This window comes from Vigna unguiculata, chromosome 10, assembly GCF_004118075.2.
Source record: "Vigna unguiculata cultivar IT97K-499-35 chromosome 10, ASM411807v1, whole genome shotgun sequence".
Taxonomy (NCBI): domain Eukaryota; kingdom Viridiplantae; phylum Streptophyta; class Magnoliopsida; order Fabales; family Fabaceae; genus Vigna; species Vigna unguiculata.
In genome coordinates this window covers 4322565-4342482 of record NC_040288.1, presented here as the reverse complement: position 1 = coordinate 4342482, position 19918 = coordinate 4322565, and the positions used below count along the sequence as shown (strand labels likewise).

At 35.3% G+C, this 19918-nt stretch overlaps 3 protein-coding genes and 1 long non-coding RNA gene across 6 annotated transcripts; all 4 read left to right on the top strand.

Annotated features, from left to right (window-relative positions):
* The first annotated feature begins 5226 nt into the window (after positions 1 to 5226).
* Positions 5227 to 11723, top strand: LOC114166861 (putative disease resistance protein At4g11170). 2 transcript variants are annotated; one of them, XM_028051734.1, is made up of 6 exons: positions 5227 to 5893; positions 5989 to 6307; positions 6452 to 6994; positions 7076 to 7348; positions 7477 to 8205; positions 11137 to 11723. In XM_028051734.1, exons 1-6 carry the CDS (start codon positions 5265 to 5267, stop codon positions 11581 to 11583), a joined length of 2940 nt encoding a protein of 979 aa, XP_027907535.1. In that variant the 5' UTR covers positions 5227 to 5264; the 3' UTR covers positions 11584 to 11723. The 2 variants fall into 2 exon arrangements, with proteins under 2 accessions (XP_027907535.1, XP_027907534.1); XM_028051733.1 differs by having other exon boundaries at positions 5989 to 6994.
* A 922-nt stretch (positions 11724 to 12645) lies between these two features.
* Positions 12646 to 15945, top strand: LOC114166534. Of its 2 annotated transcripts, none has more exons than XR_003599950.1 (3): positions 12646 to 13104; positions 13431 to 14231; positions 14800 to 15945. It is a non-coding gene; the product is annotated as an uncharacterized LOC114166534 (long non-coding RNA). The 2 variants fall into 2 exon arrangements; XR_003599951.1 differs by having other exon boundaries at positions 12653 to 13104; positions 14107 to 14231.
* Positions 15946 to 16464: 519 nt separating this feature from the next.
* On the top strand, positions 16465 to 17688 carry LOC114165117. The gene has a single exon (XM_028049785.1). The coding sequence runs from the start codon at positions 16465 to 16467 to the stop codon at positions 17686 to 17688; it is 1224 nt and encodes a 407-aa protein (XP_027905586.1).
* Positions 17689 to 17985: 297 nt separating this feature from the next.
* On the top strand, positions 17986 to 18681 carry LOC114165116. The gene has a single exon (XM_028049784.1). It carries the CDS (start codon positions 17986 to 17988, stop codon positions 18679 to 18681), a length of 696 nt encoding a protein of 231 aa, XP_027905585.1.
* Positions 18682 to 19918: the final 1237 nt, after the last annotated feature.

The window sequence follows — 19918 nt, the reverse complement described above, 5'->3', positions numbered from 1 at the left end:
GCTTTAGTTCCTGTGCCAACAGATGAGGTGTATACTGTGGCACAGGCATTCCAGTGTTTCCTCGCCTGGCCTAGAGATTTGGTTGATACTGACCCCCCGGTACAGACTCTTAAACCCACAAATATACTACATTTTTAAGTTTACATGTTTATTATATTCAAACTTAAATTATATTCCATTTTAACTGAAATTGCATCAATATAGGAAAAACCTCAATCAAAGAAGATTCTTCTCTCTTTGGATGATCCTCTTGGTGCATTGCTCCAACTTGCAGAAATCATAGCTGATAAGCCGATGCAGGTTCCTTGGGATGCTAACATTTTTGGGAGAGATCTTGACATCCCACTTTACTTGCATTCCCAAGATGTCTTGGAGCTTGCACGAGGACAAGAAGAACTCAATATTACCATTATTCAATTATGGATGATGTAAGTCTTTTAGTCATTATATATAGTTATTTGATATATTTATGTATTTACTTATATCAAATCAATTTTTGGTTTAGGTATCTGTCTGGTGTCACTGAAACTATGGGGCTGAATGATGTATATGGGTTTATAGACCCCCAACTCACCCATGAAGGCAACAAGTTTGATGACATTCAAGCATATGTGACCAAATGCTTTCAACGTGGAAAAGAAATTTATTTTGTCCCTTATCTTGCTGGGTAAGTCATTTTTGTTAACTTATGAATATAATAAGTCATTTTAATGCATAACAATGAATTTATTTTCTTATCAGGCGTCATTGGCAGTTACTTGTGGTTTCCCTAAGGGAGAACCTTGCTGTGTGGTTTTGCTCTTTGCATCGCCCTCCGCCCAACCATCTTAGACAAGTGATAGATTGGTAAGAACCTCAATATCAATCTTATGAATATGACATGTTATATAAAAATATCCTAACTTATTCTCTATATCATAGTTCAATTGCTGCACATAACATGTTGTTAGGGAGATCAACGGCTAAGGCAAAAGGTCTTGTATGGTGTTCTCTCCAGGTTTGATATTTCTATCCATATCTTCATGATTGTTTGCTTGATTTTCTTCATTAATTAATTGTAACGTTGTTAATATAATGTAGTGTAATAGACAAACCGGCTCATATGAGTGCGGTTACTATATAATGCAATGGATGACAACCACTGTGCGTGCTCGTATTACAACAAATTGGGAAACGGTAATATATATTTGAATTAAAATGAATACTTTGCAATATTTCCTTTTTATATACTAACTTAACTTAATCTATTATTTTGTAGACATTCAAGAGTCCTGCAGCAATTCCCGCAAAGTCCATCAAGTTTGGTAGGATAGCATGTGCCAAATATATAATTGAAATGTACAATACTATTGATTAGAACATGTATCTTGATTGTAAATGATTTGTAATTGTCTTTTAAATGAATTTGAATTGTGGATGTGTTTTAAACTATTTTGTTCTGGTCTATTCTGGTCTGTGCTGGGTGCTGAACAAAATTTGCAGGTTTAAATGTGGGAATAACACCAAAACAGAAACTGCATTTAAAAAAAAAACAGAGTATTAGGCCTCGGTTCATACCAGAACCGAAGCAAAAAGGGGGCTTTTGGCCTCGGGTGAAGCCAAAACCGAGGCCAAAAGACTATCGAATTAAAAAAAAAAAAAAAAAAAAAAAAAACACATATGGCCTCGGGTGCAACAAAAACCGAGGCCAAAAACAGCCCCTATGGCCTCGGTTGCAGCAAAAACCGAGGCCAAAAGGGTTCTCGAATTTAAAAAAAAAAAGAAAAAAGGCCCATATGGCCTCGGGTGCCCTCAAAACCGAGGCAAAATCCAGGGTCTATGGCCTCGGGTGCAGTTAAAACCGAGGCAGAAGCTCCCTCTATGGCTTCGGTTCTTAACCGAGGCCAAAAGCTATGACCTTTTGGCATCGCCCCAATATGCTTCGGTTCCCGAACCGGTGCAGAATAGTAAAAACAACCGCTGCCAAAGGCCCTTCCTGCACTGGTGATACTCTGGTTTGTTTACCAGCCATGCAATGAGAACATTTCTCCAATTCTGCATTTCTCAATCCCATAAGCACATCCTTTTTAGCTAAGCAGTTAAGCCCTTTCTCACTTATATGACCAAGCCTCCGGTGCCACAAAGATGCCTCCATATACATAGCATTCACACTGTCTTTAGCAACCAAAGCTTTAGTCCAGTACAATTTAGATTATTTCTCCCCTCTGGCCATAACCAAGTTACCTTTAGTGAGCTTCCATTTACTAGAACCAAAGTGATTGTCATAACCACAATCATCAAGCAACTGTACAGAAATTAAATTAAAACGGACATCCGGAGCATGTTTGACTCCTTTAAGCAACAACTGCACTCCCATGTTGGTTTGCAGGCAAACATCACCAACACCAATCACTTTAGACTCACCATCATTACCCATCTTCAACACTCCAAAATCACCAGAAGTGTAAGATGTGAAGAACTCCTTCCTAGGTGTAACATGCAGTGTAGCACCACTATCAATAATCCACATGCTCTCATCAGATACAAGATTAACGGACTCAAAGTCATGAAGAAGAACAAGATCACCATTTGTAGCAGTAGTGACACGATCATCATCATTATGATCACTCTCTCTGTTTGCCCTTCTTGTCTTTGTTCTCCTTTTTCCACTTAAAACAGTATTTTTGAATGTGCCCAGTTTTATGACAAAAATGGCACTCTAAATTCTTGTATCTTGACTTGGACTTGCTCCTACTCTTCTCTCTACCACCTTTATGTTCCTTTTTCTGACTTCTCCCCCTAGCTTCTGTAACAAGCATCTTAGACTGAGATGAAGAACCATGTGCCTTCCTTCTCATCTCTTCATTAAGAGCACCGCTCTTTGCCATCTGAAAAGAAACAACACCATTCGAGGCAGAATTCGTAATTGAAACCCGAAATACCTCCCAAGACTCTGGTAGAGTATTAAGCAACCATAATCCCATAACTTCGTCATCAAACTTTATGCCCATTCCTGACAATTGATCTAGGAGCCCTTGAAACTCATTTAAGTGATCAGAAATAGAAGAATTCTCCCTGTACCTCAAATTCATCAAGCAATTTAACAAATACAATTTATTATTGCCCGACTTAGAAGCATACAAAGACTCAATCTTCTCCCACAAAGCTCTGGCATGTGTCTCATTAGCAATATGATTATAAACATTATCTTCAACATATTGCCGAATAAAACCACATACCTGTTGGTGCTCAAAATCCCATTCTTCTTCAGACATAGAATCTGGCTTCTGTGTAGTAAAGACCGGAAGATGCAATTTCTTGACAAATAATAAATCTTTCATCTTGCCCTTCCACAAATGATAATTTGTACCATTCAAAGCAACCATCTTTGCATTTGCCTCCATCATTCAAGCAAGTAAATATAGCCCAACCAAGAGCTCTGATAACACACTGATGGGGAAAACAACAACAAACAATATACCAGAGAATGCAGCGGATATAATTTCCCCTAACTTGCAAGAATCTATGAGGAGCAATAATCAAAGAGCAGCAATAATAAATCACCAAAAGCACAAATAAAGGCACTAAGATTTTTAACGTGGAAAACCCCTCAAATCAAGGGTAAAAACCACGAGTCGTCCAGACCAAAGAAATAGCTCCACTATGATCAACAAGAGTACAAAAGAGTCTCAATCAATAGCACAAATTAGTGCCAACACCCAACCAAATAACAAAGCAACAAAGCTTTCAAATAGAGAAGAACAAGAGGGGAAAACCTCTACAAATTACTACTGCAGTGCGAAATTAATATCTCCCAACTCAGACCTCGTATCAAAGATCCGACCGGTCAGAATGAAGAGCAATGAGTTCCGAACCTGCTGTAAAAAATTCAGCCCGATCCAACGGTGAACGAATCCGCAGCGCCGAATTTACTGCGACAGCTCTATGAAAAACGTGAACAGAATTTTCCCTCTACCTCTCCCTCTATGTGTTAGGGCTTTCAGTGTATTCTGACTCTATTGTTCTGCCTCTCTCTTTATTTTATAGCCTCCTCTCCACTAGGTTTAAGTGAGACATGGGCTTCTCAAATTTTGAGCCTTTTCTCCACATAGTAAGGGAGCCCAATACCCAACAAAATTAATTAAAATTAATATTAAAGTAGTAAGAAAACGGGTACGGGTATGGATACAAGATTATACCCGTTACCCGGTGGGGATGGGAATGGGATAAAAGTTTGATACCCGTTGGGTTTGGATATGAGAATGGGGATGAACTTTTTTTACGGGGATAGATATAGGATAGTGAAACCCGTCCCCGCCCCGTTGCCATCCCTAGTTGGGTGCACAGAGGCGAAGGGAATGGCTTTAAAGATGCAGATTAAAAGCCACATGTGTCTGGTGGATTTTCATTAGGTAATAATTATTCCATTGAATTGAATGCCAATATATATCATATATGTGATATTCTAATTTTGACCGGTTAAGAATACAAAAATACCTGTAACAGTGTATTTAAGTTTTGTCCTAATATGCTATAATATTCGAGTCTTTTGTATTGGGTGTCTACATATCAAAATAGGTAGCCAGAAAAAGGGTAAGGACCAGGTCAATCGTTACGTGTACAAGATGCATCTGAGATGTAGCCTAAAATTTTCACTATAATTGCTTTGGTTTAATCATAAGAAAACAACTTTCGCAAAAGGTATAATTACATTAATTATTAAAATGAGACATAGACCAGCAAGCTAGAATTCAAAATAAATATAAATGGAAAAAAGGTAATGTTTCTTTAATAATAACTACAAAATGGTATTAAATAATGTTACAAAAATGCGTATGATATAGTTTTGTATCTCAAATAAAAGGGAAAACTAAATTTTCTTTGCGTTTTTAATAAAATGAATGACAGTAATCTCTTTTGTAGTTTTAATAAATGATACAAAACTTTTATAATAAAGTGATCTCTAATTCTTTTATTTTACAAATAAATTCAGGTATAGTGACGTTTCTCTAAATTATATTTATACTTTCTATTTTTTTTTCATTATTAGAAAGGCCTCATTAGATATGCGTTAATGTGAAAAGAATATGTATTTGTTATTCTTTAAAATTTAAAAGGCCTCATATATTGATTTTAAAATCAAAAGTAAAGCTAATATGTAATTTTCAAAAAACGGATCATCACTAGAGAAGTTTTCATAGTTAATCAGTGTAATGTTTTCTTTGGGTGGACAAAGTGGGTGTAGGTCTAATTTCTTCAATGGCCAAAGTAAAAAGTGTTCTGTAATGGTCTTAACGCGCTTCCACGGCTATAAACAAATATTAATCTTTTGCTACTTTGAATGGTTTTGTGTCTGTAAAGAGATCATCTCTCATGTGTTGCATTATTGCTTTCTCTTCCAACACTTCAGAACGTCACCAGTTTCTTCCATGGAATTCGCCTCTTCAACTTCCAAACTTCCACAGATGTATGATATGCTGATTAACTTCAATGGAGAAGACATCCACAGGAAATTTGTTTCTCATCTCGATTCTGTCCTCTCTGCTGCTGGACTCACCACTCTCCTTCACCACCAGAATGCAGTCAACGACATGGATATCCAACAACCTATTCTCAATCTCTGTCGTGTAGCAATTGTTGTTTTCACCAAAACCTATTCTCAATCTGCTTGGTGTCTTCATCAGCTTCAACAAATCATTGAGTGGCACAAAACTTATTACCGACATGTTCTGCCCGTATATTACGAAATTCAGCCATCTGATGTTCGTCTTCAAAGGGGTGATTTTGGAAAAACCCTCAAAGCAACTGCACAGCAATCATTTTCAGCACAACAACTGGAGCATGGCATGTCCGGGTGGAACCACGCACTCAGCAAAACTGCAGATTTTTTTGGATGGGATGAGAGCAATTACAGGTAAATCACCCGCTCACTCAATAACCATATTTTTAAGCTTGTATTTTAATTTTTGTTATACATGACTTCTTTTATAACTTCTATTGAACTTGAAGGAGTGATGCTGAAGTAGTGGACAAAATTGTTAAGAGCGTTCTTAATTTAGCAGTCTTGTCTGCTACTAAATTTCCAGTTGGATTACAATCCCGTATGGAGGAAGTGATTCAAATTATAAAAAAAGAATCCACGAAAGTTTGTAGGATAGCGATATGTGGAAAGGGAGGGTCAGGTAAAACCACACTTGCTAAAGCCATCTATGATCAAATTCATGATACATTCACAGAGAAATTTTTCATTGAAGATTTTGAACAAAAACAACTTTGTAGCATTGAGATGGGAAGAAGTTTGATTCCGGAAAGAATTTATGGGAAAAAGGTGCTCATTGTACTTGACGATGTGAATTTTTCTTATTATTTAGAAATGATTGTAAGGTCACGTTTCGGTGAAGGAACTGTAATAATCGTTACAACAACAAAACAAAACCCACCGTTCACAAGAGATCTTTATTCTATTTTTCAGATAAACTTAATGAACCCAAACGAGTCCCTTGAGCTTCTTAGTTGGCACGCATTTAGAGAAGCAAAACCAAAAGACGAATACCATTTCCTTGCAAAAAGAGTAGTTGCTTATTGTGGAGGACTACCTCTACTTCTTGAAGTCATTGGAAGTTGTTTGTATGAAAGGACGAAGGAAGAATGGAATAACGTATTGTCAAGATTAGAACGTCTTCCCCAGCATAAAGTTCTAGAGATATTGAAAATAAGTTTCGACGGTTTACCTAATCAATATGAAAGAAATTTATTCCTTGATATATGTTGTTTCTTTGTTGGTAAAGATAGAGTCTATGTTACAAAGATCCTGAATGGTTGTGGAGTAAACGCTGAAAGTGGAATCAGAATTCTCATAGAACGTAGTCTCATAATAGTTAAAAATAACAAGTTTGGATTGCATCCTTTGCTAAGAGAAATGGCAAGAGAAATTGTTGCCAAAATTACTTCAGGAAAGGAACCTGAGAAGACCAGTCGACTGTGGTTTGATAAGGATGTACTGTTAGAGCATATTGTAAGAACATTCTTTATCTATTGTTTTTAAACTCTTTTTAAAAGTGTTTGCTTTCTCATGTGCAATATATTTGTTTTTTAGCTATTTTCATCACAGGATAAAAAAGTCATTCAGAGATTCCCTCCGAAATGGTTTCTAACTGTAAGAGATTTCTTCAAACATGATTATTTAGAGGTAAGAGACGCAATAAGAAGGATGAAACTCGGTGGACATTGTGAGTACCGCTCTAAGGAACTAGGATGGATTAGGTTGGAAAATTTTTCTTCAGAATTCCTACCTATTGGATTTCTACGTGATGCAATAGCCATTGATTTAAAACACAGTCTTCCTCGACTCGTCTGGAAAGAACCCCAGGTTTTATAACTTCACATTTTATTTTTGAACCTCTGCCCAAAATAAATATAGTATTTGTTTCCACTTACAACTATTTTATTCCATCACTTTCTTTTCTAACATTTTCCAAAAAAACTATCTTCTTGAAGGTTTTGGCATCACTAACAGTCCTTAATCTTAGTCACTCCAAGTACTTGACAGAAACCCCTGACTTTTCGAGACTACCAAGTCTTGAACAACTCATTCTCAAAGATTGCCCAAGATTGTGCGAAGTGCACCAATCTATTGGAGGTCTCTGCAATCTTACACTTCTAAATTTGAAGGACTGTACAAGGATAAAGAATCTTCCCAGAGAGATATATATGTTGAAATCTTTAAAAACACTCATTCTTTCTGGTTGTTCCGGGATTCACCTAATGGAAAAAGATATAAGGCAAATGGAATCCTTGATAACTCTAATTACTGAAAGTACAGTTATGAAACAAGTTCCTTTTTCAATTGTAAGCTCAAAAAGTATTGGATATTTGTCTCTTCGAGGATTTGAGGGATTATCACATAATCTTTTTCCTTTTATCATGCGGTCTTGGATGTTGCCATCAATGAACCCCCTATCTTATTATCATTCCTTTTGCATGGATGTGGAAGTTAATAGTTGGGATGATATTGCGCCATTACTTAGGATCCTTGTCAATCTTCGAAGTGTTTTGTTGCAATGTGAGACGGAGTTTCAACTATCTAAGCAAGTACAAGATATTTTGGTCGAATATGGTGTAAATATTACAGAATCACACACTTCAAAGCAGCACTTCAGGTCTCTTTTGATCGGTGATGGAAGATGCAAAGAATTCCTCGATGCTTTCAGCGATAGCATTTCCGAGGTTCTTCTCTAACTTTCCCTCTGTTCATTACTTTCACCACCATTGTAGCTATTAATTAAGAGAACACAATAATCCTAATGAAGTATGTAACAGAAACTACATTTGTAAACTTTTAGCATCCTACACCTCTACACCAACACAACATCTTCCAAAAGTATATGATTTTAATAATTCTTGGGATTTTTAGGGCTTTTGAAAATATGAGAGATATATGTGATATGTTATACGGGAAACATGTTGTTGTTGTATTTTATTGATATACCCTGTATATAGAGCAAAATTTTACAGAATATTAAGTATAAAATATTTAGAATATCTCACTCCTAATCTAAAATAATAACTAACATATCTCTAAAACTGAAATATTTTCTAAAAAATAATTTAAATAAAAAAGATATTAAGTAATATTCTTAACATTCCTCTTTGCTTAATATTTGTTTATTTAAAATTTATATCTTCATATTTGATTCTCCATCTTTTGATGATTGATTTTCTCCTCTTTTTGTGCTTGTAATTTTTGTTTTTCTCTTTCTTCCATGGCATCACATCTTTATTCAATTTGGCATCATCCTTTATATTTTTTCTTCTTATATCAACATCATATTCTTTTTCTTTGTCCAGTGTGGATTTCATTGTAGTAGCATTGGACCTTTTGTGAATATTAGAATGTGAACCTCCATCTACTTTCTTCACTTGTACATTTACTTTCTTCCAGAGATATGATTTTCATCATTCTTTCATACTCACTCTATTTGTAGCACATTCCTCCTTCATGAAATCCAATGCAAATATTTTCTTTCATGTAGACTTTGATTACTTCTATGTTTTTAGCATTTTTTATCACACAAACTTTATTTTCAAAGGAGACCTTGTAACATTTCTCTAACATTTGAGCAACACTTAACAAATTTTTGGTAATCTCAGAAACATATAAGACATCAAAAATTAATTTAATACCAGAATGAATTTTAATTGAAACTGTTCATGTACCTTTCATAGCAAGTTGTTCTCCATTCTCAATTCTTACCTTGGAAATATTTGATTTATTGAGCTCCTTGAAAATTTCTCTATCATGAGTCATGTGGTTTGTGCAATCACTATCTATAGTCCATTCTTTTGTAGATTCGTTGGTTGACACATGATGTTGTAAGAAGTAGTTCCTCCTCTAATTTATCCTCCACAATTTGAACATCTTCTTGAGAATCTTAGGATTTGCATACCTTTTCCACATGTCCCAATTAACCGCGCATTTGTGACATTTGACATCTGGCCTCCACCAACACCAGTTGGGTTGATGACCTTTTTTCTTGCAATGGGGACAAGATGGAAAAACCTGTGTGTTGTTGTATTTGCTCCTTATATTTTTCTTGACTATGAGAGCATTCTATTCAGTGTAATTTAAATTACCTTCAACTGCCTCATGATCTTCTCTCATCAATCTTCGTTGTTTTTGTGCTTGCAAGGCATGTATCACCTCTGCCAAGGTAATTATAGACAAATCTTTTGTGTTTTCTAAGGAAGTAATAGATGTCTTATATCTTTCCGGCACCGTCACTAGAATTTTCTCAATGAGTCTAGAATCTGAAAATTTCATCCCAACAATTTTATCTTGTTGGCAATACCCAACAATTTGTTTGAGTATTCTTTAATCATCTCTGACTCTTTCATTCTTTGCATCTCGAACTCCCTTATCAAGTTCAAAACTCTCATGTCTTGAATCTTTTAGTACCCTTCATATTTTGCTTTCAAGTATTCCCAAATTTCTTTGGGAGACTTTAGAGTCATGATCTTGGTCATAATCATTTGTGAAACACCTGCAAACAAGCATGACTTTGTCTTTTTCTTTCTCATTTTTTGTCTTTATGTGCTTTTATTTGAGCCACAATGGGATTCTCAGACAAGGGAACATCACCTTCCTCCACGACTTCCCATAGATCTAGCTCCTCTAGATATGTGTGCATCCTTACCGCCCATAGATCATAACTTTCACCATCAAAGAGTGGAATACCGACATGTGACATATTTCCTTCCATTCTATTAGCAGTAAGAATAATGGCTCTTTATACCACTTTGTTGGGACTTTTAGGACTTTTGAAAATATGAGATATATGTGATATGTTATATGGAGGAACATGTTATATTTTATTGATATATATAGAGCAAAATATAACAGAATATCAAGTATAAAATATTTAGAATATCTCACTCCTAATCTAAAATAATAACTAATTTCTAAAACTTAAACATATCTCTAAAACTAAAATATTTTCTAAAATTTAATTTAAATAAAAAAATAATAAAAATTGTTGGGAATAGTCCAAGTGTGAGTCAAAGTCTCACACTGGATAAAATAGACAAAGTTAAACACTATATAAGAATATAAAGACTCATAACACCATTGCCTTAAGGTTTTGGGATAAAAGTGGTGTCAAATGTCTTATATGTGTAATACAAATGTCATATAACCATATGGAACCACAATCTCTTAATGACTATAACCAAAACATATGAAAGAACCCTTGAGGGGAGATTGTTGGGAATAGTCCAAGTGTGAGTCAAAGTCTTTGCATAAAAGTGGTGTTAAATGTCTTATATGTGTAACACAAATGTCATATAACCATATGGAACCATAATCCATATATAACCATATGAAAGAATATATAACCCAATAATAACCAACTAACCAATTGATTATGCTTGTGCTAAGCGCTAGCAAATTTTTAATTTCCACTTTCTTGCTTTACTAGCTTTATGATTGTTTTATTCCTAGTGATTGTAGAAATATACACTAAGAGAGTCAAAAACAGAACCGCATTCTAAATCCATATAGAAATGGTGATATATACCGAACAAAACTATTAACCAGATTTGTTTTAATCATGTATTTGTTTTTGTTTAACTAAACATGTCCTTATTTATCTCATGATACAGGTATTTGCAGGAAGTGAATCTTGTGATGTTTCTCTTCCAGGTGACAATAATCCTAATTGTTTGGCCGATATGGGTGAGGGCTATTCTGTTTCTTTCACTGTGCCTCGGGATCGTGACATAAAGGGAATGGCTTTGTGTGCAGTTTATTTATCAACCCCTGAAATTGTGGCAACCGAAGATCTTAGAAGTGTCTTAATTGTTAATTATACAAAATGCACATTGCATATACACAACCATGGCACGGTAATTTTCTTTAACGATAAAGATTGGGAGGGTATAATATCAAATTTAGGATCAGGAGACAAGGTTGAGATTTTCGTGATTTTTGGTCATGGATTGGTAGTGAGGAGAACAATTGTGTATCTTATATTTGGTGAATCATATGACATAGAAAAGGAGTCTACATCAAAGAAAAATTCCCTCATTAGATTTATAAAAAAATTGTAAGTCATTTATCCTCTTTTAGAACAGCACGATCCCTTGAGTTATGGAATTTATTTTGTCATACTTTCGTTGTGTCCTTGAGTGGAATTCATTTGTATAGCTTACAGTTAAGGAATTCATGTTTATTATCCTGTTTCTCGCTCCTTGCATCGTGTTTCCTTGGTTTTATTTGATCTATTTATTGTATTTGCTTTCTGGTTGTTGCTTTTGTCAATTCTTTTACCTTTTAGCAGCATATAATAATAATTTATTAAGAAGTCCTCCAAAAGAAATACTGCATTATGAAATAAAGATAGCCGCGATTCGATATTTTGTTACGTGTTTTGCTTTGTTATCTGTTAGAAAGTCTCTGTTTTTGTTTCAATTTAATAAGCACCGTAGTCTCATCCCTTTATTTAAGACTAAATAAAACAAAGTTTTATTTTATTTTTTTGTTTATTTACGTTTATTCTATTTGTTCTATGTACATTTTAAATATATCATGTTTTTCATTTATTTTTATAAGTTTGATTAGAGCTTTCAGTTATGTACACCAAAACTTTTTAGTTTAGCAGTGAGAAAACCTCAATATATATGGAGGAAAAATCCACGGAAAAATCTTCCACTAATAATAATTAATGAGTACACCATCAGTTCTCTTGAAGCTTCTTCTCTTCACCAAAACATACCACCACTACTAGAAATTTACGATTTAGTTGCAAAATTTACTGTGAAAAAAATTCATAAAAATTTCATGCAAAATTTATTAAGAATTTACTTATTATATGATTTTTTTCTTACTGATCTTGATCCGCAGAAAATTTCACAAAACTTTCTTATATTTATTACGATTATTTTTGCAAATTCAAATCAACACGTATATATTTAATAGATTTTGAAATTTGGCAGGAAACTATTTTAAAAATTACAAATTTCCTGCAAAAATTTACTTAATTTATTTTCGTCGGAATTTGATAAAAAATTATTGAAATCTATTTTACTTTACGATTATTTTCATACAAAGTTTTAATTCACAGCAAGTTTATACTTTTTTCTTATAAATTTTTTTTATAGATTTATATTTGCAGGAAGTTAAGGGTTAACATTTGAAATTTCGCAAAGGACTTTTTTCAAACTTTCTTATACTTATAGAATTTTCAAAATTATTCGCTATCTCCTCTCCTCCAATGGCTACAAGTAAGTACGTTGATCGGCATAATCGCGTGCAACCTTGAGGATCCAAAACGGAAAGCACGCCTTCATCAATCTAGGGTTCGATTAGAGGTAAAGGAATGAGGGCCTTCGACTTCAACATCGCGCTCAACAATCTCGAGAAGTACGTTTTCCGCGAACACGTGAAGGAATCTGGCAACTCCGCCGCTGTCGAAGAGTATCAGATCGACATACATCCTGTTGTTAACGCTTTCATCCACGGACAATGATGACATGGATCGTTCCTCCACTGCCTTTACCTCCTTCATCCACAACGAAATCAGCCTTGGCAACGCCAAGGAGCAAATTCTGCCTTCGGCCTCGATTCATATGGTAACTAACCATTTCTCTCTGCTCACTCTTCTTTTAGTTTAGGTTAGGTTTTAATAAACTGATTTTAGTGCGAAGTTTGTGTACTTGTCGTTCCTCTGCTTTAGGCGGTTGCAACTCAAAGGAACGAGATAGAAAGAATCTTCTTAAATATATGTGATTTGTCATTTATGCATGCTGAAATTTGTGATTTATGCAAGTTTAAATTTGTTAGTAATTGAATGATTGAATATGGTGATATGCTAAAATTGGTCATTTATGCATGCCGAACAAAGTTTAGAGTTTCATATTTTCAATAAAGCTTATGATCCTTTTCCTTGGAAAACTAGACTTGAAATAACACTTGGAGCAGCCTAAGGGTGAACTTATATTCATGAAGAATTAGAAATTCAGGTTAGAGTTTAATAAATATGATTATAAATTATTCTTGCTATGATCATTCATTGCTCAAGGGTGAACTTATCTTCATGAGGAATTATAAATTCATTGTTATGATCATACAAATAGTGAAATACAATATGGTTTCAGCCTTGAAAAATAGTCAAACATATTTTTCCTTGTGAGTTTCTATTGAAGTCATTTATAACTGTCATTTGTTAGACAACTATAATTGACCTCTTAGTTGGTATTCTGCAGTATATATAGACATTGTAACAGAAGTTCCTCATTTATGAAAATTTTTCCTTTGATACAAAGCAATATATGGATTTTGGTTCCTTTAGTTAGCATTATCTTGTTGGATTTTGAATTTGGTATATTTCTATTTCCTTGCTATATTTTTTTCTGGTAGTTTGGCTATACTTATGTTTAGTTCTTTTATAATTTATCAAATTATAGCACTTAGGAAATGCAGAAGACAGGATAGAATACTTTGTCTCTAAACCAATACTTAAAAAATATTAAAGTGTATTGTATCTAACAAATGTTTGATGAAGTTGTTTTATTAGTGCTCAATTGTTTCTGTTTATTGATGACATGTTAAACTCTGAGCCTTTCTACGTGAAGGGAGTTGAACAATTTCGACAAGCTTCAGAGATTTCACTATAGTGTGTGCCTGCACAATATGGACTTGGTTTGGCAAAAGACTACATAATCTAGGAGCATATAGATGGGTGGTTTCACTGTTAGAGGTTTTTCTCTTTAATTTTTTGATTTTGATTTATTTCTTATTAAGTTAGACACTTCCATTTTTATAACATTTAGGAAACATCATTGAACTGATTGTAGGAAGCATATGAGGTTGCAAGGGCAACTGCTTATTTTTTCATAAACTTCTCATGTATTTGGAAACTACTTGCTGATATTTTTCTTAGCAATATGATGACATGGATTTTTCTTCACTTGATGTTTTATTCAATTTTATTTTATTTTGGACTGTTGTAACTTGCATATGCTAGATGTTATCCTTGGATTGATGATGTTCTAGAATGGGAATCTAATAAGGAAGCTTTCGGTGCTTCTATAAATTCTTGGAGGAGGACCTGCTTTTTTGTTGCAAGACATGCCAAATTTTCATATCAAGAGCCAAATTTTGATACATTGGGCTATTAGTTGCTTATTTTCTATTGAGGATTATGTCTTTCTTACTATTCCCCTAAAATATGAACTGTTTGACATTATACTTGTAGCTAGATATTTTTTGTCTTAATTATATTTCAATTTGAAAACTAACATATAAATACACAAACTATGATGCAGGCAGGGAAGCATGGAGTTTCTCTTCTCTTAGCCCAACACAAAGCCAAACACATATCTTCTATCTTGTTCTACTTAGGTTGCTATAATTGAGGAATGACCATTGAAACCAAACAGGGGAAAGAGTTCATTTTCAGGTCCAAGCTTATTAATTCCAAAATTTGTGGGACAGTCTTTGCCCCCACGAGAACGGTCTACAACTACTCTAAATTGTTGTCCTGATGATGGCCAAGATTGATAAGTATGAAAAATACTTATTATTCTTATTTTATTGGACCTCTTAATTGTACTTAATCATGTGTTTTGTGGGAAGTTTTAGGTTGTTTTTAGGTTAGATATATTTTGTTATCTTTGAGATTATTGTATAGGAAAGTGAAGGATTGGAGAAGAAGTGAGGTTATTCTGTCAGGACCCAGTCGCCCAGCGAAATGGACCAGTCGCCCAGTGAGTGTGCTCTTTCGCCCAACGAGTAATCACCGGTCGCCCAGCGAGTAAGTCATCTCGCCCAGCGAGAAGACGGTTTTCTGAAGTGGTTATAGTTTCGAAAAGTTACACGAAACTGTGTGCTGGAGTGTGGGAACGCGATAGAACCAGAAAGGAGACGAAAAAGCACCATTCTAGGGCAAGGAGACTTCACAACAATTCATCAATTCCATCAAATTCATCCATCTTTTGTTCTAGATGCTTAGGAGTGACTAAACTCCTCCTTCATTAGGGTTGGATGTAATGAACCTATACTCTTTGTAATTTTCCTATGCAATGTAACCTCTTTCGTTGTTCATATGTTTTATCTCAATTATAAATGTGCTTGATGTAAATCTTTGCTATTTGGTTGTATCTAATTATTGGAAAATGAATTGGAACTTAACCTTGGATAGAACAACCATGAGATTGGGTTCTAGGAATAGACGTAATCTCTAGGTCATTCTATACATCAAATCTTAATGTAAGTCATGTGTTAAAATAGTTAAGGAATTAATATTTTGACATATTTGACTTAGAACTTACTTCTAAGGAATTAGGGGTTAGTAAGCTTATGATGAGGATGTTTGAGCACGATAGAGAAATTGTGTAGGAAATATTGCGTTAGTATGGTTCATGAAATCCAACCTTGATGAAGTGTTTCTTAAATCCTTTTATAACTTTAGTGTTTATTAATTTTGCATCTTGTTCTTAAATTAAACCAATATTTTACGTTGACATTATTGCTAAAATTAGTAAATAAGCACACTTAGACAAACGAACACAAATCCCTTGGGAAAACGATACTTGGACTTCCATTTTTACTACTTGTAACGAATTGGTACACTTGCCAAAGAGTTAACAAGTTTTTGGCGTCGTTGCCAGGGATTTGTTTGTTTTTGATTTGTTTGATTGTGTTATTTACCAGTTTAGGCTTCTACATCATTTGTACATTCATCTTTGTTTATAGTTTGTATATCTTTAGTTGTATATGCTTATTTGTCTTTTCTAGTGTTGTTGTTCTGTATGAGTAGCAGGATTCGAGCTGATAATCTACTATTTGATCCTAAAATTGAAAGAACAGCTCGTAGGAACAACAGTAGAAGACGAAGAAGAGGGCAAATTTAGAAGGTTAAAGAAGAGATAGAGGCAGCATCTACTTATGAACAAGCTATCTTCTCCTCAACTGATCAAGAGGAGAAAGAAATGGCTGGTGAAGGACATGGTGACAAGCATGTTCGACGTACTCTGGAGGATTATGCTTCATTCTCCACCCCTCTTAATTTCAGCAGCATCGCACGTCCTATGGTGAATGCTGCCAACATGGAGATGAAGCCAGCTTTGATTCATTTAGTCCAGAGTAACCAGTTTCATGGCCATTCACATGAGAATCCATACACCCATTTGGCTACTTTCTTGGAGATCTATAACACAGTGAAGATTCACCAAGTGCTAGATGAGGCCATCAGATTGAGTCTTTTCCCTTTCTCTTTGGCTGGGAATGCTAAGGTTTGGTTGAACTCCTTTCCTGAGAATAGTTTGACTGACTGGGAGGATGTTGTAGCCAAATTCTTGAACAAGTACTTTCCACAATCAAAGGTCAATAAAGGGAAGCAAGAAATCTCATCCTTTCAACAAGAAGATTCTGAGTCATTGAGCCAAACATGGGATAGGTTCAAAGGCTTGTTACGAAGAACCCCTACTCATGGTTTTGACATGCCTACGCAACTTCCTCTATTCCTTGGAGGATTGCAATCTCATACTAAATTGATGTTGGATGCCTTAGCTGGAGGCAATATCAAGTGGAAGACACCTGAGGAAGCCCATGAAATGATTGAGAATATGGCATCTAATGATAATGAAACACAGAATGAGAGGGCCACTTCACAGAAGAAAGGAGGTATGCTAGAGCTTCAGTCTCAGGATGCAATATTGGCTCAGAACAAAATAATGACTCAACAACTTGAATCAGTAATGAAGAAGCTTTCTCAATTGCCTAAGGAACTTCAGAATGTCTCTCAGGCTCAACACCAACAAGCTGTGCAAGGATGTGAGTTGTGTGGTGGAGATCATCCAAATGGGCAGTGTGTCATGAAGACCAATTCTCAGGAAGAGGTTAACTACATGGGAAACCAAGGCCGTCAGGGTAATTATGGTAACTACAACCAAGGTTGGAAGCCTCACCTAAGCATGGGCCAACCTGGACCTTCTAACAGACCTCTACCTCAATCCCAACCATCTTTGAATGATAGGACCACTAAACTTAAGGAAGCAATGCAACAGTTTGTGCAAGTGTCTATTTCCAATCAAAAGAGCACGGAGGCATCTCTCCGTAACTTGGAAATGCAAATTGGGCAACTTGCTAAGAAGTTGGAGGACAAGCCAGAGAAGAACTTTGGGGCTAATACTGAGGTTAACCCCAAGGAGTAGTGTAAGGCTATTGTTACAAGAAGTGGTAAAGTGTTAGTGGAGAGAGATGTGATAAAAAAAGAGAGTGAGAAAGAAAAAGGAGAGATAAGTGGAGAGAAAAGTGAGAATGATGAAAAAGTTGAGGGAGAAGATGAGAAAGAAGTGGAGAGAAAAAATAGTGAGAAAAAAGAAATTGTGAAGCCACTTCCATATCCCAAAACCCACTCTAGAAAAGAAAAGGAGAAACAATTCTCTAGGTTTTTGGATATTTTCAAGAAACTAGAGATTATCATTCCCTTTTCTGAAGCTCTCCAACAGATGCCTTCCTATGCCAAATTTATGAAGGAATTGCTCACCAAAAAGAGGAAGTACATTGAGGAGGAGACAATTGAAGTGCAAGGCAATTGTAGTGCAATTATTCAAAAGATCTTGCCTCCCAAATTCAAAGATCTAGGTACTTTTACTATACCATGCACCATTGGGAAATTACCCATTGGAAAGGCATTAATTGATTTGGGAGAAAATATAAATTTGATGCCTCTTTCCATGATGAGAAGAATTGGAGATTTGGAGGTGAAACCCACGAGGATGACACTTCAATTGGCTGATCGGTCTATTAAGTGTCCATATGGTGTTATAGAAGATGTATTGGTGAAAGTTGATAAATTCACTTTTCCAGTGGATTTTGTCATCTTGGATATGGAGGAGGATACTGAGGTCCCTCTCATATTGGGGCGCCCATTCATGAAGACTGACAGGGTGATTATTGATGTGGATGATGGTCATCTAAAAGTTCGTGTGCAAGATGAAACTGTGACTTTTAATGTCATAGAGGCCATGCAACATCCAAGTGATAGTGGCAATTGTTTCAGAGTGGAGGTCCTTGATGAAGTGATTGACACAGCTAAGAGTCAGATGCATGTAAAATCCTCTCTTGAGAGAGTTTTGACTGATTCTTGTGATAATTTGACTCTTGAAGAGGAAGCAGAATTGGAAGAAGTCACTATACACTAGTTACCAATATCACCACGCGTTTCTCCTCCATTCCAAGCCATAACTCAAGGAATGTCATTCTGAGCCACAACTCAAGGAATGCCTTCAGCAAGTCCCATACTTAAAGTCATCACCACAAGTCATGTAAAACTCTCAATCTCAGTTAACCTTACCTATACAAGATCAAAACACACTCAAGTCTTAGGGATTCTAATGCTTCCATGAACCTTCCTATTAGTTTTGAAATGGTGATTTTAGCCAAGAAGGGGGGGGGGTCAAATTGAATCAAATAAAATGACAAGTTTGGATGAAAATGTAGTAGACCAGTTCACTTTCAGTCGATTAAAATATAAAACAGCAGACTAATTTGTGAATGAAGCTATAAAACAGTCGATTAAAAAGACAAATTAGTCGGCTAAAATACTAGAGATTTATGCAAAATGCAGAATTTGCAAATTCAACTCAAACAACAATCTTTTACATATAAGACTTGTTCCAAACAATATTTATAACATGTATAAAGCCTCATATTACACCAGAACGCATTAAATCACACCAAAGATCAAATTGCTTGGTTTTCTTGAGTTTTTAAAGAGATTCAAAGTGAGTGAGATGAGGGAAAAAGAATTGCATAATTATTTTTATACTGGTTCACTCAATCACAAGCCACATCCAATTTACCAAGATAACCTGAGCGTGGTTTCTACTATATTAAAAATTTTTACAAATCACACACCAAGATTACACTTTTGAACAACAAAACTCACAAGATTTTTTACTCACACAAAAACCTAGACACACACCCTGCAAGAATCACACCTACAGACCTGAAATCACGTCACGCAAACCATCCAGAGGCACAAGAACATCCAAACCTGATGGTGGCTATCCCTAGCCAACCATACATGTGTTCTTCAAGCTACTCACAAGCCAAAATGCCTCCAAGATCAACCAAGATCTGCAAAACACGAGTTGTAACTGTGTATTGCAGAGATAGAGCTTTCTAGAGAAGAATGACAAAGTTTCATGCACAAAAACTCAGATTCACACATATGCTCGCGAAAACACAGCTTATATAGTCTGGTTTAAGTGAAAACAGTCGATTAAATTTTCCGTACGGTCAGTTGATTTCACTTGACTTAAGTGAAATCAGTCGATTGAAAAATAATTCAACTAACTGAATGCATTCATACCAGAAACTATATACATCAAGTCTTTTAACCTGTTAAAACCCATTTTAACAGATTAAAATAGACAG